The 21,154-nt window shown below is 50.8% G+C and overlaps 3 protein-coding genes across 4 annotated transcripts in view; all 3 read left to right on the forward strand.

Moving 5' to 3' along the window:
* Window positions 1–1,910: 1,910 nt before the first annotated feature.
* Window positions 1,911–13,266, forward strand: dnajc1 (DnaJ (Hsp40) homolog, subfamily C, member 1). Of its 2 annotated transcripts, none has more exons than XM_032508222.1 (12): window positions 1,911–2,176; window positions 3,185–3,286; window positions 3,419–3,465; window positions 5,606–5,771; window positions 5,951–6,039; window positions 6,281–6,374; window positions 8,629–8,713; window positions 9,575–9,732; window positions 10,103–10,222; window positions 11,979–12,033; window positions 12,113–12,510; window positions 12,839–13,266. In XM_032508222.1, the coding sequence occupies exons 1-12, from the start codon at window positions 1,976–1,978 to the stop codon at window positions 12,905–12,907; spliced, it is 1,584 nt and encodes a 527-aa protein (XP_032364113.1). In that variant the 5' UTR covers window positions 1,911–1,975; the 3' UTR covers window positions 12,908–13,266. The 2 variants fall into 2 exon arrangements, with proteins under 2 accessions (XP_032364113.1, XP_032364114.1); XM_032508223.1 differs by having other exon boundaries at window positions 11,979–12,027; window positions 12,116–12,510; window positions 12,839–13,257.
* A 2,247-nt stretch (window positions 13,267–15,513) lies between these two features.
* Window positions 15,514–20,841, forward strand: cunh7orf25 (chromosome unknown C7orf25 homolog). The gene is made up of 5 exons (XM_032508221.1): window positions 15,514–15,674; window positions 16,906–17,330; window positions 17,714–18,001; window positions 19,827–20,473; window positions 20,515–20,841. The coding sequence occupies exons 2-4, from the start codon at window positions 16,918–16,920 to the stop codon at window positions 20,446–20,448; spliced, it is 1,323 nt and encodes a 440-aa protein (XP_032364112.1). The 5' UTR covers window positions 15,514–15,674; window positions 16,906–16,917; the 3' UTR covers window positions 20,449–20,473; window positions 20,515–20,841.
* A 310-nt stretch (window positions 20,842–21,151) lies between these two features.
* LOC116678163 (E3 ubiquitin-protein ligase RNF31) overlaps window positions 21,152–21,154 on the forward strand; it is a gene marked incomplete at its 3' end in the record, with an annotated part of 4,447 nt that continues 4,444 nt past the window's right edge. Inside the window, 1 exon segment of the mRNA XM_032508220.1 lies at window positions 21,152–21,154. This exon segment is cut by the window's right edge and continues 536 nt beyond it.

A 21,154-nucleotide genomic window follows, 5' to 3' on the forward strand; every position in this document is an offset into this window, starting at 1 on the left:
TACAGAATATCAAAGCTCTGTTTTTATTTTTGACAAATGAAGAATAAAAGCTTTAGTTTGAAAATAAGTCTACACTTTGTTCTTTAATCTTGTGTTTTAATTTGAAAGAAAGATGAAGAACTCATCTGTACTAGCACTCAAAGCCCATGATGCAAGTTAACCACCACTGGCTAACGCGTCCCTCCAGGCCGCCGTGGGGTAGGACGCGTCCCTCCAGACCGCCGTGGGGTAGGACGCGTCCCTCCAGACCGCCGTGGGGTAGGACGCGTCCCTCCAGGCTGCCGTGGGGTAGGACGCGTCCCTCCAGACCGCCGTGGGGTAGGACGCGTCCCTCCAGGCTGCCGTGGGGTAGGACGCGTCCCTCCAGGCTGCCGTGTGGTAGGACGCGTCCCTCCAGGCCGCCGTGGGGTCGAACGCGTCCCTCCAGGCCGCCGTGTGGTAGGACGCGTCCCTCCAGGCCGCCGTGGGGTAGGACGCGTCCCTCCAGGCCGCCGTGGGGTAGGACGCGTCCCCCCAGGCTGCCGTGGGGTAGGACGCATCCCTACAGACCGCCGTGGGGTAGGACGCGTCCCTCCAGGCCGCCGTGTGGTAGGACGCGTCCCTCCAGGCTGCCGTGGGGTAGGACGCGTCCCTCCAGGCCGCCGTGGGGTAGGACGCGTCCCCCCAGGCTGCCGTGGGGTAGGACGCGTCCCTCCAGGCTGCCGTGTGGTAGGACGCATCCCTACAGACCGCCGTGTGGTAGGACGCGTCCCTCCAGGCCGCCGTGTGGTAGGACGCGTCCCTCCAGGCTGCCGTGTGGTAGGACGCGTCCCCCCAGGCTGCCGTGGGGTAGGACGCGTCCCTCCAGGCTGCCGTGTGGTAGGACGCGTCCCTCCAGACCTCCGTGGGGTAGGACGCGTCCCTCCAGGCTGCCGTGTGGTAGGACGCGTCCCTCCAGACCGCCGTGGGGTAGGACGCATCCCTACAGACCGCCGTGTGGTAGGACGCGTCCCTCCAGGCTGCCGTGTGGTAGGACGCATCCCTACAGACCGCCGTGGGGTAGGACGCGTCCCTCCAGACCGCCGTGGGGTAGGACGCGTCCCTCCAGACCGCAGTGGGGTAGGACGCGTCCCTCCAGACCGCGGTGGGGTAGGACGCGTCCCTCCAGACCGCAGTGGGGTAGGACGCGTCCCTCCAGACCGTATATGTATATATACATATGTGTGTATATATACATATATGTATGTGTATATATTCATATGTGTATGTGTATATATACATATATGTATGTGTATATATACATATATGTATGTGTATATATACATATGTGTATATATACATATATGTATGTGTATATATACATATGTGTGTATATATACATATATGTATGTGTATATATACATATATGTATGTGTATATATACATATATGTATGTGTATATATACATATGTGTGTATATACAATATGTATGTGTATATATACATATATTATGTGTATATATACTATGTGTGTATATATACATATACATATATGTATATAATATGAATACAGCTGGACATGATGGTGTCCTCCTTTACAATAACTTTCTATATCACACTATGACAAAATACGTTGAAAAAAAAAGTGACAAATGTTGAAAAAAAACTATTAAAAACATTGGAAAAAACGCCAAAAAATGGTTAAAAAGTTGACTAAAACATTTAAAAAATCAACAAAGCATTTTTAAATGCTGAAAAGTGACCCAAAAATTGGAAAAAGCGACAAGATAATTGTTAAAAACTGTCTAAAACATAATTTAAAAAAACTTAAACGTCGCCAGAGCGCCAGAAAAACCCAAAGTTGCAGGTCGACGGCACGAGGGGTTTAATGTCGAAGGGGGCGCTAAATAAAGAGGAGTGTAAAACTCGCAGAGGCTTTTATTGTGACAGCGCCGTGACCCGGAAGCTGCGGCGGAGTTTCCGGTCCTGTGAGCTGACGGTAGCGTGTTATCGGTGATATGCGGCTGTTCCTGGGGCTGTTCCCGGGCCCCTGCGGGTCCCCGCTGCTCGGCAAGGCGCCCTGCGGGTCCCCGCTGCTCGGACTGGTCCTGCTGCTGGCCGCGGCCCCCCCTCTCTGGGCCTGGGACGCGGACCTGGAGTTGCTGGACCTGGTGGAGGAGATCCCGCAGAGCTTCTACCAGTTCCTGTCCCTGGACCAGGTCCGTGTGCAAAACCTCTTGTTAGAAATGGAACCGGGTCGTTCCTGTTCCTGGACCAGGTCCGTGGCTCCTGTTAGAAACGGAACCGGGTCAGATCCGGGTTAAAATGTGGCTCAGGTAGCCTCGGGGATGTGATCCAGTGCAGGGAGGTTGCTAGATCTCACCTGCTACACGTGTCAACGTCAACTTGTGCGCACTGCGCATGCGCTAAACCAGTCGTTTCTGCAATGTTTATGTTGTTAGCAATGTTGTTAGCATGTCGATTAGCTAGTTAATATCCTCTTTTTATTTAACTTGTGACCTAAAGAAACATTAAAGAATAAAGTCGGGAAGAAATTCATTAAAGGAGAGAAGAAATTAATTAAAGGAGAGAAGAAATTATAAAGGAGACCAAAGGAGAGAAGAAATGAAAAGGTTAGCTCCATAAAGCGATACACGTGCTAACTGCTGATGCTAGCGGTTTCCATGGTTACAGCTGCTAACAGCAGAGTGCCACGCATACACAGAGAGGCTAAGCTAACGTTAGCTAGCAGCTTGTCCAGTTCCACATGGTAACGGCTAACAGCTGCTAACCTGTCTGTCTCTCTAACCAGTCCTCCTGTCTGTCTCTAACCAGTCCTCCTGTCTGTCTCTCTAACCAGTCTGTCTCTCTAACCTGTCCTCCTGTCTGTCTCTCTAACCAGTCTGTCTCTCTAACCTGTCCTCCTGTCTGTCTCTCTAACCTGTCTGTCTCTCTAACCTGTCTGTCTCTCTAACCAGTCTGTCTCTCTAACCTGTCTTCCTTTCTGTCTCTCTAACCCTAACCTGTCTGTCTCTCTAACCTGTCTCTCTCTCTACCCTGTCTTCCTGTCTGACTCTCTAACCTGTCTGTCTCTCTAACTCTAACCTGTCTGTCTATCTACCCTGTCCGCCTGTCTGTCTCTCTAACCTGTCCTTCTGTCTGTCTCTCTAACCCGTCTGTCTCTATAACTCTAACCTATCTGTCTCTCTGACCTGTCTGTCTCTCAGGATGCGTCTCCATTAGAGGTGAAGAAGGCGTATCGCCGCCTGTCTCTCTCTCTGCATCCTGATAAGAACAAAGATGAAAATGCTGAAACTCAGTTCAGACAGGTGAGACACTCTTAATGTCCTCTGCTGTTAACCCCTGTTAGGGTTAATTAACCGTTAATTAACCGTTAATTAGTCATGAATTACTTTTTATTATCTCATAACTGAGTTCAAGGTTCAGACTCTGTGTTTCAGCTCGTCGCCATTTATGAAGTCCTGAAGGACGAGGAGCGCCGACGAAAGTAAGTCTCTCAGAAACATCTGGATCACACAGAAACATCTGGATCACACAGAAACATCTGGATCACACAGAAACATCTGGATCACACAGAAACATCTGGATCACACAGAAACACCTGGATCACACAGAAACATCTGCATCACACAAACACCTGCACCACAGAAACATCTGGATCACACAGAAACACCTGGACCACACTAACATCTGCACCACACTAACATCTGCACCATACAAACATCTGCACCACACAGAAACACCTGGATCACACAGAAACATCTGCACCACACAGAAACAAATGCAGCACACAGAAACATCTGGATCACACAGAAACATCTGCACCACACAAACACCTGGATCACACAGAAACATCTGCACCACACAGAAACAATCAGCACACCGAAACCTGGATCACACAGAAACAAATGCACAAGCACACAGAACATATGCATCCCACAGAAAACACCTGGATCACACAGAAACATCTGCACCCACCAAACAAATGCAGCACACAGAAACATCTGGATCACACAGAAACATATGGATCACACAGAAACACCTGGATCACACAGAAACACCTGGATCACACAGAAACATCTGCACCACACAGAAACACCTGATCACACAGACACTCTGCACCACACAGAAACACAGCACCACACAACACAAACTGCATCACACAGAAACATCTGGATCACACAGAAACATCTGCATCACACAGAAACATCTGGATCACACAGAAACATCTGCATCACACAGAAACATCTGGATCACACAGAAACATCTGGATCACACAGAAACATCTGGATCACACAGAAACATCTGCACCACAAACATCTGCACCACACAGAAACAAGTGCAGCACACAGAAACATCTGCACCACACAGAAACATCTGGATCACACAGAAACATCTGCACCACAGAAACTCTGCACCACCAGAAACATTGCCCACACAGAACATCTGGATCACACAGAAACATCTGCACCACACACTAAACCAGTGCAGCACACAGAAACATCTGGATCACACAGTAACATCTGCACCACACAGAAACACCTAGATCACACAGAAACATCTGCACCACAGAAACATCTGCACCACACAGAAACATCTGCACCACAGAAACATCTGCACCACACAGAAACACCTGGATCACACAGAAACATCTGCACCACTAACATCTGCACCACACAGAAACATCTGCACCACACAGAAACATCTGCACCACACAGAACACCACACAGAAACATCTTGATCACACAGAAACTCAGCACCACACAAACACATCTGCATTACACAGAAACATCTGGATCACACAGAAACATCTGCATCACACAAACAAATGCAGCACACAGAAACATATGCTCCACACAGAAACATCTGGATCACACAGAAACATCTGCACCACACAGAAACACCTAGATCACACAGAAACATCTGCACCACAGAAACATCTGCACCACACAGAAACATCTGCACCACACAGAAACATCTGCACCACAGAAACATCTGCACCACACAGAAACACCTGGATCACACAGAAACATCTGCACCACTAACATCTGCACCACACAGAAACATCTGCACCACACAGAAACATCTGCACCACAAACATCTGCAGCACACAGAAACATCTGGATCACACAAACATCTGCACCACAGAAACATCTGCACCACAAACATCTGCAGCACACAGAAACATCTGGATCACACAGAAACATCTGCACCACAGAAACATCTGCACCACACAGAAACAAGTGCAGCACACAGAAACATCTGGATCACACAGAAACATATGGATCACACAGAAACATCTGCACCACACAGAAACAGGTGCAGCACACAGAAACATCTGGATCACAGTAACATCTGCACCACACAGAAACCCCTAGATCACACAGAAACATCTGGATCACACAGAAACACCTAGATCACACAGAAACATCTGCACCACACAAACATCTAGATCATACAGAAACATCTGCTTCACTCAAAAACATCTGGATCACACATAAACATCTGGATCACACAGAAACTGTGTGTTTGTCCCTCTGTCTCTGTGTGTCTGTGTGTGTGTGTGTCTGTCTGTCTGTGTGTCTGTCTGTGTGTCTGTCTGCGTTTGTGCGCGCGTGTGCGTGCAGGTATGATGACATCCTGGAGAACGGGCTCCCTGATTGGAGGCAGCCCGTCTTCTACTACCGCCGCGTGAGGAAGATGAGCAACACAGAGCTGTTCTTCCTCCTCTTCCTCATCCTCACCGTGGGACACTACGCCGTCCTCTGGTCCATCTACCTGGAGAAGCAGCTGGTGAGACAGCTAGGGGACAGACAGTCAGAGCACAGCCAATCAGCGCACAGCCAATCAGAGGACAGCTCTCAGCTTACAGTTTACAGCCAATCAGAGCACAGCCAACCAGAGAACAGCTTATAGCCAATCAGAGAACGGCTATGCGAGTAACAGTGTTCTCTTCCTCATTGGTGTTTCAGGACGAGCTGCTGAGTAAGAAAAAGAAAGAGAAGAAGAAGAAGCTAAGCTCCAGACCTCCAGACGAGCTACGCTACGCCGCGCACGACAGGTGCACATGGCGCTATAGAAGTCGAAGTTATTATTGTTATTATTATTACTTCTTGTTAGTACACATGCTACTTCCTGTTAGCACACATAATACTTCCTGTTGGTAACATCCTCAAGTACACATGCTACTTCCTACTTATAAATACATACATACGTACGTACGTATGTATATAGATACTTATACATATACACATACATATATTATACATAAATAACGTCCCATGATGCTCTCTGTGTTTCAGAGCGTACGAGCGACCGCACTGGCAGGACATCCTCCCTCTGAAGCTCAGCATCTGGCTCTACCTGTCCATCAAGCACCTGCCCCACACCATCCAGGTAGGTAACGCTAGGCTAACGCTAGGCAGCATCTGGCTCTACCTGTCCATCAAGCACCTGCCCCACACCATCCAGGTAGGTAACGCTAGGCTAACGCTAGGCAGCATCTGGCTCTACCTGTCCATCAAGCACCTGCCCCACACCATCCAGGTAGGTAACGCTAGGCTAATGCTAGGCTAACGCTAGGCAGCATCTGGCTCTACCTGTCCATCAAGCACCTGCCCCACACCATCCAGGTAGTTAACGCTAGGCTAACGCTAGGCTAACGCTAGGCAGCATCTGGCTCTACCTGTCCATCAAGCACCTGCCCCACACCATCCAGGTAGGTAATGCTAGGCTAACGCTAGGCAGCATCTGGCTCCACCTGTCCATTAAGCACCTGCCCCACACCATCCAGGTAGGTAACGCTAGGCTAATGCTAGGCTAACGCTAGGTAGCATCTGGCTCTACCTGTCCATCAAGCACCTGCCCCACACCATCCAGGTAGGTAACGCTAGGCTAATGCTAGGCTAATGCTAGGCAGCATCTGGTTCTACCTGTCCATCAAGCACCTGCGCCACACCATCCAGGTAGGTAACGCTAGGCTAATGCTAGGCTAACGCTAGGCAGCATCTGGCTCTACCTGTCCATCAGCACCTGCCCCACACCATCCAGGTAGGTAACGCTAGGCTAACGCTAGGCAGCATCTGGCTCTACCTGTCCATCAAGCACCTGCCCCACACCATCCAGGTAGGTAACGCTAGGCTAATGCTAGGCTAACGCTAGCAGCATCTGGCTCTACCTGTCCATCAAGCACTTGCGCCACACATCCAGGTAGGTACGCTAGCTAATGCTAGGCAGCATCTGGCTCTACCTGTCCATCAAGCACCTGCCCCACACCATCCAGGTAGGTAACGCTAGGCTAATGCTAGGCTAACGCTAGGCAGCATCTGGCTCTACCTGTCCATCAAGCACCTGCGCCACACCATCCAGGTAGGTAACGCTAGGCTAATGCTAGGCTAACGCTAGGCAGCATCTGGCTCTACCTGTCCATCAAGCACCTGCGCCACACCATCCAGGTAGGTAACGCTAGGCTAATGCTAGGCTAACGCTAGGCAGCATCTGGCTCTACCTGTCCATCAAGCACCTGCCCCACACCATCCAGGTAGGTAACGCTAGGCTAATGCTAGGCTAACGCTAGGCAGCATCTGGCTCTACCTGTCCATCAAGCACCTGCCCCACACCATCCAGGTCCAACTTTAGCCCAGCGACAGCTGGTCAGGGTACCGCTAACGTTAGCCCATCAACTGTCTGTCTTGCTCTATCCTGACCTTTCTGTCTCTCTATCCTGACCTTTCTGTCTCTCTATCCTGACCTGTCTGTTTCTCTCTATCCTGACCTGTCTGTTTCTCTCTATCCTGACCTGTCTGTCTCTCTATCCTGACCTTTCTGTCTCTCTATCCTGACCTGTCTGTTTCTCTCTATCCTGACCTGTCTGTTTCTCTCTATCCTGACCTGTCTGTTTCTCTCTATCCTGACCTGTCTGTTTCTCTCTATCCTGACCTGTCTGTCTCTCTATCCTGACCTGTCTGTCTCTCTATCCTGACCGGTCTGTCTCTCTATCCTGACCTGTCTGTTTCTCTATCCTGACCGGTCTGTCTCTCTATCCTGACCTGTCTGTCTTTCTCTATCATGACCTGTCTGTCTCTCTCTATCCTGACTGGTCTGTCTCTCTCTATCCTGACTGGTCTGTCTCTCTCTATCCTGACTGGTCTGTCTCTCTCTATCCTGACCTGTCTCTCTCCACCCTGACCTGTATGTCTCTCTCTATCATGACCTGTCTCTCTCCACCCTGACCTGTCTGTCTCTCTCTATCATGACCTGTCTGTCTCTCTCTATCCTAACCTTTCTCTCTCTATCCTGACCTGTCTCTCTATACCCTGACCTGTCTGTCTCTTGACTTGTCTGTCTCTCTCCACCCTGACTTGTTTGTCCTTCTCTATCCTGACCTGTCTGTCTCTACCCTGACCTGTCTCTCTCTCTACCCTGACCTGTCTGTCTGTCTCCACCTTGACCATTCTGTCTCTCTCTACCCTGACCTGTCTCTCTCTCTCTCTCTCTTTCTTTCTCTCTCTCTTTCTTTCTCTCTTCTCTCTCTCTCTCTCTCTCTCTCTCTCTCTCTCTCTCTCTCCTCTCTCTCTCTCTCTCTCTCTCTCTCTCTCTCTCTTTACCCTGACCTGTCTGTCTCCTGACATGTCTGTCTCTCTGTGTCCAGGAACTGAAGCAGTACTACGAGGACTACCAGCAGATGAAACAGCAGCAGAGAGAAGAAGAAGAAGCCGAGCATGAAGTTGTCACAAGTAAGCACTTCCTGTTTATTAATATCATATAACAGAATAACAATAATACTTCCTGTCCCTGAGGATGTCCTTCCTGTCCCTGCCGCTGTACTTCCTGTCCCTGAGGATGTTCTTCCTGTCCCTGCCGCTGTCCTTCCTGTCTCTGAGGCTGTCCTTCCTGTCTCTGAGGCTATACTTCCTGTCTCTGGGGATGTTCTTCCTGTCCCTGAGGCTTTCCTTCCTGTCTCTGAGGCTGTACTTCCTGTCTTTGAGGATGTTCTTCCTGTCCCTGCCGCTGTCCTTCCTGTCTCTGAGGCTGTCCTTCCTGTCTCTGAGGCTATACTTCCTGTCTCTGGGGATGTTCTTCCTGTCCCTGAGGCTGTCCTTCCTGTCTCTGAGGCTGTACTTCCTGTCTTTGAGGATGTTCTTCCTGTCCCTGAGGCTGTCCTTCCGTCTCTTAGGATGTCCTTCCTGTCTCTGAAGATGTTCTTCCTGTCCTTGCCACTGTCCTTCCTGTCTCTGAGGCTGTACTTCTTGTCTCTGAGGATGTTCTTCCTGTCCCTGAGGCTGTCCTTCCTGTCTCTGAGGATGTCCTTCCTGTCTCTGAGGATGTTCTTCCTGTCCCTGCCGCTGTCCTTCCTGTCTCTGAGGCTGTCCTTCCTGTCCCTGAGGCTGTACTTCCTGTCTCTGGGGATGTTCTTCCTGTCCCTGAGGCTGTCCTTCCTGTCCCTGAGGCTGTACTTCCTGTCTCTGGGGATGTCCTTCCTGTCCCTGAGGCTGTCCTTCCTGTCCCTGAGGCTGTACTTCCTGTCTCTGGGGATGTCCTTCCTGTCCCTGCCGCTGTCCTTCCTGTCCCTGAGGCTGTCCTTCCTGTCTGTCCAGGGGAGCGGCGTCCAAAGGTGAAGAGGGTGAAGCTGGAGTTCCCGGTGTACGAGCTGCAGGCGGACAACGTCCAGCGGCACCAGCAGGACACATCCATCGAGGACATCGAGGACCAGATGGACGACTGGCTGCAGGAACGCAGGACCGCCCGCAAGAAGGTACTCTGAGTACTCTGATTACTCTGGGTGGTACTCTGATTACTCTGGGTGGTACTCTGAGTACTCTGATTACTCTGGGTGGTACTCTGATTGTGTTTGTGTGTGTGTTGGTGTGTTTTTGTGTGTGTCTGTCTCTGTGTGTCTGTCTGTCTGTGTGTGTGTGTGTGTGTGTGTGTGTGTGTCTGTCTCTCTTTGTGTGTCTGTCTGTCTGTCTGTCTGTCTTTGTGTGTGTGTCTGTCTCTCTTTGTGTGTCTGTCTGTCTGTCTGTCTGTCTTTGTGTGTGTCTATGTGTGTGTTTGTGTGTGTGTGTCTGTCTCTCTTTGTCTGTCTGTCTGTCTGTCTGTCTCTCTTTGTGTGTGTGTGTCCTCAGGCAGCAGACTGGACCAATGAGGAGATCAGCCTCCTCAGCAGGTTGATGGTTAAATTCCCCGGAGGAACTCCAGGTCGCTGGGAGAAGATTGCTCATGAGCTGGGGCGCTCTGTGAGCGATGTAAGTCTGCTGTTACCACGGGGACCATGACCCGTATATAAATATATACTATGGATTACAAATTTGGGGGGCAGTAGCCCAGTCAGTAGGGAGTTAGGGTTGGGAACGGCAGGGTCATTTGTTCAAGTCCCCGCACAGACAAAAGTAGGGTGGTGGACTGGTAGCTGGAGATGTCATCAGGCGGGGGCGATGTCATCAGGCGGGGGCGATGTCATCAGGCGGGGGCGATGTCATCAGGCGGGGGCGATGTCATCAGGCAGGGGTGATGTCATCAGAGGGGGTGATGTCATCAGGCGGTACCCATCGTTCATCGGGTGTTTCTTATCCGAACACCCTCCCATACAATTCATGAGCCAATTTACCATCAACATCATTATACCAACAATTCCACAAGAATGAAAGAACACGTCCAAAAACCTTTAGAGAAATATGACTGTACTGAAATGTAAAAAGAAATCAAAATAAAGACACTGAATAAACAGTAAACAAAAATTCAATGTGTTGCTAAAAAAATAGATATGATAGGGAGGGCAGCTGGGGCCAAGTCCCTGCCCATCTCCCCCTCCTGGCTCCCAGCTCAACCAGAACCACCCCCCCCCCCATGCAGGAGGTCTTGCTATTTGGCGCTCTTCCTTTCAAAAGCCTGTTCACCCCCTTCTTCCCATGGGACTGGACGCTCTGTGAGGATGATCTTTGTTGCCTCTTCAGACCACATTCGGTCTCAGGGTTGTCTAGACAACCTGGGGGACCACAGCCTTCCTCCCAGGTGGACCTCCATGTCCCATGGTTGGGCCTTTTGTAGCGGACTAGTTCTTGTTGGAGTTGGTGGCGTCCCCCCTCCCTTAGAAACTGGATTGATGTTGTGTTCCGAAGTGTTTGGCGTTTTGTTTTCCTCTCCTGCTCTAAGGGGTTGGTGAGTGTCATGAGCACCTTGGCGCCATCTGTACCTTCCTTGGGTGACACCCGGACAGGATGGGTGCCATGGTGGCCCACGTTGCCATGTGGTCCAGAGTAGTTAGCACCCACCTTGCCTCCAAATGGGTTGTGGTCGTCCATGTAACCTGTTGCTGCGTGTTGTCGGATGCCTGACTGCATTTTTGGACCCCGGGCTTCCTTCTCTGCAGCTGTTATCAGGAGGTTCATCCCGTGACGAAGAGAATGGGGGAGATTGTGCAGCCAGTTACGATTCCCCACGCTTTGCCAATGAGTTGTAAAATGTGCTGTCTTGAATCGTAGCTGTATTCACAGGCTAACTCCAGTCAGGTTTCTGGGCTCCCTCCAAAGATTCTCTATTGGGTTTAGGTCTGGAGACTGGCTAGAACCCCCCAGAACCTTGATCTGGTTCTTCCAAAGGGGTCTTTGGTGAACTGGAATCTTTGGTTCTTCCTGTTCTTCCGTCCCTACAAGTGTTGTTTCTAGTACTTCGTCGAGATCTTGGTCTAGTTGGTACCACTCTTTATTTGTTTCCTGGCAGGCTGGGGTAGGCTCACTGGGGAGGCATCATGTGGGTCCCTCCTGGGGAGGCATCATGTGGGTCCCTCCTGAGATCTTGAGGTGACACAGGTGCTGATACATATATAATATAGTATATATTATAAATATAACCCCCCTTAACCCTAACACCCCAACCCCCCTAACACTAACCCATCTGCAGACCCCCCCAACACTAACCCATATGCAGACCCCCCCAACCCTAACCCCCCCCCCCCCACACACACACTTCCCAATCTGACCCTGGATCTGTTTCCGTTTGCAGGTGACGACTAAAGTCAAACAGGTGAAAGACAACGTGAGCCACACCTCAGGTAACCCGCTGGCTGGGGGGGACGGGGGACTGGGGGGGTAGTAATGTGGTTTAAATGCTAAAAAGGTTCTGTTGTGGGCGTTTTTCAGGTCTGGTGAAGCTGTCGGATCTGAAGGGCCCTCTTCCTCCCGTGAGGTCACTTCCTGTCACAGACAGCGTGATGACTCAGCGAGGGGGTGGGGCCTGTGAGGAGGAAGACGAGCAGGAAGCAGCGCTGGCTGTCAGGAAGAGGAACAGGAAGTCAGCGGCGGACGGAGCGGAGGGGAAGGTCCGCGGTCGACGGCAGAGAGACTTCGACCCTGCGGCGGCGGAGGAAGAGGAGGAGGAGGGGACGGGGGGGGAAGGCGGTGCAGAGCCTCCGGAGAGCCCCGCTGTCTGGACCCAGAACCAACAGAAGCTGCTGGAGCTCGCTCTGCAGCAGTTCCCCCGAGGAACTGGCGAGCGCTGGGACCGCATCGCCAAGACGGTCCCCGGGAAGACCAAGGTACCTTCATTAAAGAGGAACCTGCTAACATGATGTCACCAGACTCCATGTAAATAATCAGCCATTTTAGCATTGTGACACCCCTTTAATTCAAACTGAACAGAAACCAACAGAAACTAAGAACAGCTGTTTTTGGTCTTCTCTACACTTCTCCATCCATCACAACTCCAATGTTGGTGGAAATATACACCGACTTTACCGATTTACATGAGACAATATGTTGCTCTGCACACGCTAAAAGTACTGTTTTTTAAATGGAGTCTGGTTGGTTCCAGGAGGAGTGTATGATCCAGTGTAAGATCTTTCTCTCCCCCCCCCCCCCCCCCAGGAGGAGTGTATGATCCGGTATAAGATGCTGGCCGAGCTGGTCCAGAAGAAGAAACTGGCTAAAAGCTGATAAAAAGACTCCACCCCCTGCTGCTGTGACCTCTGACCTCCTTTTATTTCCCTGCCTCCTGATTGGACGGAATCAGAGTCGGGTTGTTTTTTTTTAATGTGTGTTTTGGCTGCTCAGGTGTTTCCTGAAGCCTCTGACCTCACAGCTGCCTGTGCCTTACACCTGTCTGTCTCTCTCTGTCTGTCTGGTTGCCTGTCTCTCTCTCTCTTCCTGTCTCTCTCTCGGTTTCTCTCTGCCTGTCTCTCTCTCTCTGCCTCTCTCTCTCTCTCTGCCTGTCTCTCTCTCTCTGCTGTCTCTCTGCCTGTCTCTCTCTCTCTGCCTGTCTCTCTCTCTGCCTCTCTCTCTCTCTCTGCCTGTCTCTCTCTCTGCCTGTCTCTCTCTCTCTGCCTGTCTCTCTGCCTGTCTCTCTCTCTCTGCCTGTCTCTCTCTCTCTGCCTCTCTCTCTCTCTCTGCCTGTCTCTCTCTTCCTGTCTCTCTCTTCCTGTCTCTCTCTTCCTGTCTCTCTCTTCCTGTCTCTCTCTCGGTTTCTCTCTGCCTCTCTCTCTCTCTCTCTCTGCCTGTCTCTCTCTCTATGCCTGTCTCTCTCTCTCTGCCTGTCTCTCTCTCTCTGCCTGTCTCTCTGCCTGTCTCTGTCTCTCTGCCTGTCTCTCTCTCTGCCTGTCTCTCTCTCTCTGTCTGTCTCTGCCTCTCTCTCTGTAACTTGATCAATAAACAGTATTTATTATTAATGTTTTGTCCTGTATCTGTTTTTTAAAATAATAATTGTAACGCACGTCAGACCTTCCTCCACAGCTCTGCAAAGGAAGGTCTGACGGACAACAGTTTATTAGGGACAACATAGTGTCCAACAGGAGACAATACGGACAACATAGTGTCCAACAGGAAACGTAGGGACAACATAGTGTCCAAAAGGAGACAGGGACAATATAGTGTCCCAACAGGAGACAATACGGACAACATAGTGTCCCAACAGGAGACATAGGGACAATATAGTCTCCCAACAGGAGACAATACGGACAACATAGTGTCCCAACAGGAGACAAAACCGACAACATAGTCTCCCAACAGGAGACATAGGGACAACATAGTCTCCCAACAGGAGACAACACGGACAACATAGTGTCCCAACAGGAGACAATACCGACAACATAGTGTCCCAACAGGAGACATAGGGACAATATAGTCTCCCAACAGGAGACAATACGGACAACATAGTCTCCCAACAGGAGACAATACGGACAACATAGTGTCCCAACAGGAGACAATACGGACAACATAGTCTCCCAACAGGAGACATAGGGACAATATAGTCTCCCAACAGGAGACAACACGGACAACATAGTGTCCCAACAGGAGACAATACCGACAACATAGTCTCCCAACAGGAGACAATACCGACAACATAGTGTCCAACAGGAGACAATACGGACAACATAGTGTCCAACAGGAGACGTAGGGACAACATAGTGTCCAACAGGAGACAATACGGACAACATAGTGTCCCAACAGGAGACGTAGGGACAATTGCTGCTGGTAACAGGGTTAACCCTAACCCTATCAGCTCCACCTCCTCCAACTGGTTCACCAGCTCCACATCCTGGCCCCACATCACCCGGTCCACATCCTGGCCCCACATCACCCGCTCCACATCCTGGCCCCACATCACCCGGTCCACATCCTGGCCCCACATCACCCGCTCCACATCCTGGCCCCACATCACCCGCTCCACATCCTGGCCCCACATCACCCGCTCCACATCCTGGCCCACATCACCCGCTCCACATCCTGGCCCCACATCACCCGCTCCACATCCTGGCCCCACATCACCCGCTCCACATCCTGGCCCCACATCACCCGCTCCACATCCTGGCCCCACATCACTCCTGTCCTAAAACAGCTACACTGGCTTCCCATTTCTCACCGGATCACATATAAAATCCTGGTCCTTACCTACAAAGCAGAACACCACCTCGCCCCATCATACCTCACTGTCCTCCTGTCCCCCCCTACCAACCTTCACGGTCCCTCAGATCCACCTCAGCCGGTCTCCTCTACGTCCCCAAGTCAAAGCTCCGCAGTTTTGGGGACAGAGCCTTCTCCAGGGCAGCTCCCAGGCTCTGGAACTCCCTCCCCCATGAGATCCGCATCTCTGAGTCCCTCACCATCTTTCAGTCCCGTCTGAAGACCCATCTCTTCTGCTCTGCCGATCCTTAGTTGTTGTTTTTTTGGGAAAAGCGCTATACAAATTCAATTTATTATTATTGTTATTATCTATAATGTAACTACATTTAGGAGTAACTTTCCCAACACTGGTTATAAATGAGATAATAACATCTTTTTATTACTCACAGCGTAAAGAATACAGAAACACAGAAACTAGTAAAAACACCGTGGAAAAGTTATTAGTTACATCAATTAAAATAAATGCTTATATGGGTATATCAAAGCGCAAAGTGTTTGTACGTATGTCAGAAACATTGTATATACAGTATATAAAAGTTATACATATATACGTTTACACACATATATATATATAAAATAATAACATCGGACTCTGCTCTGATTGGTTGTTTTCTGAGAGGAGGTGACGCTTTTATTGTGAAAACCCTACCGGAAGCCTCCTTGTTGTTCTACCGTAGAGTGGAGAGACGCTGAAGACGAAGCTGACAGTTAGCATTAGCGTTCTATTAGCTCCGACCCAGTTAGCATTAGCATTCTATTAGCTCCGATACCCGGAGAGAATTAAAGTTGTGACGTCACTGCTGCCGTAAGTTTTAAATGGTTAATATTGTTTTTAAAGACCGGAAATAACGAGCCGATAAACTTCTGACAGGCTAAAATTAACTCACTGGCTGACGTCACAAGGTTGGCTTAGCAGCTAACGGGCTGTTAGCTGTTATGCTAACTGTTAGCACGGAGTTCACAGACCAAACTCCATGTAAAAAAACGGCTACTTTAACGGACAAGAAACAGATCACTTTAACTTAAAGGACCCTCTCTGTCTTTCTCTCTATCTGTGTCTCTCTGTCTGTCTCTCTGTCTGTCTCTCTCTCCTTGTTTCCTTGTCTGTCTGTCTGTCTCTCTGTCTGTCTGTCTCTCTCTGTATCTCTGTCTCTGTCTGTCTCTCTCTCCTTGTTTCTCTGTCTGTCTCTGTCTGTCTGTCTCTCCTTGTTTCTCTGTCTGTCTGTCTGTCTGTCTCTCCTTGTTTCTCTGTCTGTCTGTCTGTCTCTCTCTGTCTCTCTCTGTCTCTCTCTCCTTGTTTCCCTGTCTGTCTCTCTGTCTCTGTCTGTGTCTCTATCTGTCTCTCTCTCTTTGTTTCTCTGTCTGTCTCTGTCTGTCTCTCTCTCCTTGTTTCCCTGTCTGTCTCCGTCTGTCTCTCTCTCCTTGTTTCTCTGTCTGTCTCTGTCTGTCTCTCTCTCCTTGTTTCCTTGTCTGTCTGTCTGTCTGTCTGTCTCTCTGTCTGTCTGTCTCTCTGTGTCTCTGTCTGTCTGTCTCTCTGTGTCTCTGTCTGTCTCTCTCTCCTTGTTTCCCTGTCTTTCTCTCTGTCTGTCTCTGTCTGTCTCTCTCTCTCCCTTGTTCTCTGTCTGTCTCTGTCTGTCTGTCTCTCCTTGTTTCTCTGTCTGTCTCTCTGTCTCTGTCTGTCTCTGTCTCTCTCTCCTTGTTTCCCTGTCTGTCTCTCTGTCTCTGTCTGTGTCTCTATCTGTCTCTCTCTCTTTGTTTCTCTGTCTGTCTCTGTCTGTCTCTCTCTCCTTGTTTCTCTGTCTGTCTCTGTCTGTCTCTCTCTCCTTGTTTCTCTGTCTGTCTCTGTCTGTCTCTCTCTCCTTGTTTCTCTGTCTGTCTCTGTCTGTCTCTCTCTCCTTGTTTCTCTGTCTGTCTCTGTCTGTCTCTCTCTCCTTGTTTCTCTGTCTGTCTCTGTCTGTCTCTGTCTGTCTCTCTCTCCTTGTTTCTCTGTCTGTCTCTCTCTCCTTGTTTCCCTGTCTGTCCCTGTCCCCCCCCAGCATGCCGGCGTGATGTCCTTTGCTGCGGAGCTGCAGCGGTGCCTGCTGTCTGCCGAGTCCCTGCTGCGGCGGGCGGAGCAGCTGCGGGTGGAGGGGCAGCAGAAGCTGGGGGGGCGGCTGCGGGCGGAGCTGCGCTTCCTGCGCCGCGTGGAGGCCGGCGAGCTGCACGTCCGCCACACGCACCTGCGCAGCTCCAACCTGGCGCACCTGTCCGCCCTGGTGCAGTCGGCCGAGAGCCTGGGGGGCGTGGTGGCGCTGCTGCACGTCTTCACCTACCGGTCCCCGGGGGGGGGGCGCCGCACGCTGGTGGTGGACGTGGTCGCCAACGGGGGGCACACCTGGGTGAAGGCCGTGGGACGCAAGGCCGAGGCCCTGCACAACATCTGGATGGGGAGGGGCCAGTACGGGGACAAGAGCATCATCAGGTAGGGGGGGGCAGTACGGGGACAAGAGCATCATCAGGTAGGGGGGGCAGTACGGGGACAAGAGCATCACCAGGGTTGGGGGGAAGGGGTCCTCAGGACCAGTCCATGGGTTACGTGAAACGTCTTCCCCTTATAGACTAATAATAGTTCTTCTTCTCTTGTCTCCAGCCAGGCGGAGGCCTGACTGTAGTTCTTCTTCTCTTGTCTCCAGCCAGGCGGAGGCCTGACTGTAGTTCTTCTTCTCTTGTCTCCAGCCAGGCGGAGGCCTGACTGTAGTTCTTCTTCTCTTGTCTCCAGCCAGGCGGAGGCCTGACTGTAGTTCTTCTTCTCTTGTCTCCAGCCAGGCGGAGGCCTGACTGTAGTTCTTCTTCTCTTGTCTCCAGCCAGGCGGAGGACTTCCTGCAGGCCAGCCTCCAGCAGCCCGTCCAGTACCAGCCCCCCCAGGTCGTCTTCGCCTTCTACAACGGCGTCTCCGCCCCCATGGCCCAGCGCCTCCGGGACATAGGCGTCTCCGTCCGAGGGGACATCGTGGCTGTCAGCGCCGCCACCACCGAGGAAGAAGAGGAGGAGGAGGAGGAGGAAGAGGTCAGCGCCGCTACCACCGAGGAAGAAGAGGAGGAGGGGGGGGAGGGGGATGAGGAGGGGGAGGGGACAGCTAAAGATAAAGACAGGTATCATTACCACACATACACACACACACATACATACACACACACAGACACACACACACACATACACATGCACACACACACATACATACACACACACACACACACACACATACACATGCACACACACACATACATACACACACACACACACACACACACAGACACACACACACACACACACACATACATACACACACACACACACAGACACACACACACACACACACACATACATAGGTTAGTGACTAGGTTAGTAGCTAGGTTAGGGACTAGGTTAGTGACTAGGTTAGTAGCTAGGTTAGTAGCTAGGTTAGTAGCTAGGTTAGTAGCTAGGTTAGGGACTAGGTTAGTGACTAGGTTAGGAACTAGGTTAGGAACAAGCATTTCTGCGACACGGATGCTCATAAAATGGAAAGATAGAGAGATGGAGGAGACAGGAGCTCAGTGTGTCAAAGGACGTCACACACACACACACACATATACAGACACACACACACATACACAGACACACACACACATACACAGACACACACATATACAGACACACACACACATACACAGACACACACACACATACACAGACACACACACATATACAGACACACACACACATACACAGACACACACACATACACATACATAGGTTAGTGACTAGGTTAGTAGCTAGGTTAGGGACTAGGTTAGTGACTAGGTTAGTAGCTAGGTTAGTGACTAGGTTAGTAACTAGGTTAGTAACTAGGTTAGGGACTAGGTTAGGGACTAGGTTAGGAACTAGGTTAGGGACTAGGTTAGGAACTAGGTTAGGAACTAGGTTAGGAACTAGGTTAGGAACTAGGTTAGGAACAAGCATTTCTGCGACACGGATGCTCATAAATGGAAAGATAGAGAGATGGAGGAGACAGGAGCTCAGTGTGTCAAAGGACGTCACACACACACACACATATACAGACACACACACACATACACAGACACACACACACATACACAGACACACACATATACACAGACACACACACATACACAGACACACACATATACAGACACACACACACATACACAGACACACACACAGACACACACACACAGACACACACATATACATACACAGACACACACACACACACATACACAGACACACACATATACACAGACACACACACATACACAGACACACACATATACAGACACACACACACATACACAGACACACCACAGACCACACACACAGACACACACATATACAGACACACACACATACACAGACACACACACAGACACACACACACAGACACACACATACACAGACACACACACAGACACACACACACAGACACACACATATACAGACACACACACATACACAGACACACACACACAGACACACACATATACAGACACACACACATACACAGACACACACACAGACACACACACACAGACACACACATACACAGACACACACACAGACACACACACACAGACACACACATATACAGACACCACACATACACAGACACACACACATACACAGACACACACATATACAGACACACACACACATACACAGACACATACACAGACACACACACATACACAGACACACACACATACACAGACACACACATATACAGACACACACACACATACACAGACACACACACAGACACACACACACAGACACACACATATACAGACACACACATACACAGACACACACACAGACACAGACACACACACACACACATACACACACACATATACAGACACACACACACACACATACACACATACACACTGACTCTAACCAACGTCTAAATCTTTGCAGCTGTAACCGTGACGACGCTGCCGGCGAGGAGGCCGAGCGTCCTGAGCCCCGTGTGCACGGCGAGGGGGGGGGCGTGCTGGCCCGCCTGGCGTTCCCCCCCCACCCCCCCGTGGCGTGCTGCCAGCGGGTCAACCTGGACATCACCACCCTGATCACGCTGGTGTCGGCGCTGAGCCACGGCCGCTGCCGCCTGGCGTTCCGGGAGCCCGTGCTGACGGAGCAGGCGGCGGAGGAGCGCCGGGCGCCGGTGCTGCCGCCGCTGCACGCCTTCATGGCGGGGAAGGAGCTGTTCGCCTGCCGCGCCGCCGTGGACGACTTCCAGCTGATCCTGCAGACGCTGGGGGGGCCGGGCGAGCGCCAGCGCGCCGCGGCGCTGCTGCAGCGCGTCACCGTGGTGGAGGACCGGCCCTCGCCACGCACGCTGCGCCTGGCGCCCAGCGCCAAGGTCACGCCGCGCTCGCTCAGCATCTTCGGCACCGGGGACTCGCTCAGGGCCGTTACCATGACGGCCAACAGCCGCTTCATCCGCGCCGCGGCCAATCAGGGCGTCCGCTACAGTGTGTTCACCCACCCCCCCCGCGCCCTCACCGAGGGGAAGGAGTGGAGGGCCACGCCCGTCTGACCGCCAGGGATCATGGGAGTTGGAGGCGGGGATCAGGGGAGTTAGAGGCAATCATGGGAGTTGGAGGCTGATGCGGCCAGGGCTGATGGGAGTTTGAGTCTCCAAGCATTGGGCAGCATCAGGCACATTAAACCTTAAATAAAGCTTAAAAAGCATCATTCTTTTTCTTTGAGATTGTTTTAGGGTCACGTTTCACCTACGCTGCTACGGTGCAGCCGGGGCTGATGGGAGTTTGACTCAGTTTAGCCGGGGATGATGGGAGTTTGAGTCGGTGCAGCCGGGGCTGATGGGAGTTTGAGCTTTGAGATTACTTTCTCACGGCAACGCTTTGGTTTAAGAAGAACGTCTGCTGTTATGTTTTTGTTTCAAAGATCAATAAAGCTTCACAGTCACTTCCTGCTCTGCTGTCATGTCTTACTGTGACATCATCACTGTGACATCAAACCTCACCCAGTGATTGGTCGGGTTTTAGATTCAGGATAAAGAGAAATGTAGAAGTTAGAGCGCCGCTTCGTGAGCTCCACGGATGCAACTCAATCACCGGTCGCGCATATATATATATATATAAACACAGACACAAGGTTTGAGTCTTCATGTTGTCAGGTGAAACTAATGACGTAATATTGGTTAAAATGCAGGTATTAAAACATGTTAAATCTCTGCTCAGATCTCTGTGCTTTTAATTTGAAAACCTGGAAGCGGACGT

Source organism: Etheostoma spectabile, unplaced genomic scaffold, assembly GCF_008692095.1.
Source record: "Etheostoma spectabile isolate EspeVRDwgs_2016 unplaced genomic scaffold, UIUC_Espe_1.0 scaffold00006555, whole genome shotgun sequence".
Taxonomy (NCBI): Eukaryota; Metazoa; Chordata; class Actinopteri; order Perciformes; family Percidae; genus Etheostoma; species Etheostoma spectabile.

Coding starts and splice junctions, on each gene's coding strand:
- dnajc1 (XM_032508222.1), top strand. CDS start 1,976: ATGCGGCTGTTCCTGGGGCTGTTCCCGGGCCCCTGCGGGTCCCCGCTG. Junction 3,287..3,418: donor CTGAAACTCAGTTCAGACAG/GTGAGACACTCT, acceptor TCTGTGTTTCAG/CTCGTCGCCATTTATGAAGT. Junction 6,375..8,628: donor ACCTGCCCCACACCATCCAG/GTAGGTAACGCT, acceptor CTCTGTGTCCAG/GAACTGAAGCAGTACTACGA.
- cunh7orf25 (XM_032508221.1), top strand. CDS start 16,918: ATGTCCTTTGCTGCGGAGCTGCAGCGGTGCCTGCTGTCTGCCGAGTCC. Junction 17,331..17,713: donor GGGGACAAGAGCATCATCAG/GTAGGGGGGGGC, acceptor TCTTGTCTCCAG/CCAGGCGGAGGACTTCCTGC. Junction 18,002..19,826: donor ACAGCTAAAGATAAAGACAG/GTATCATTACCA, acceptor AAATCTTTGCAG/CTGTAACCGTGACGACGCTG.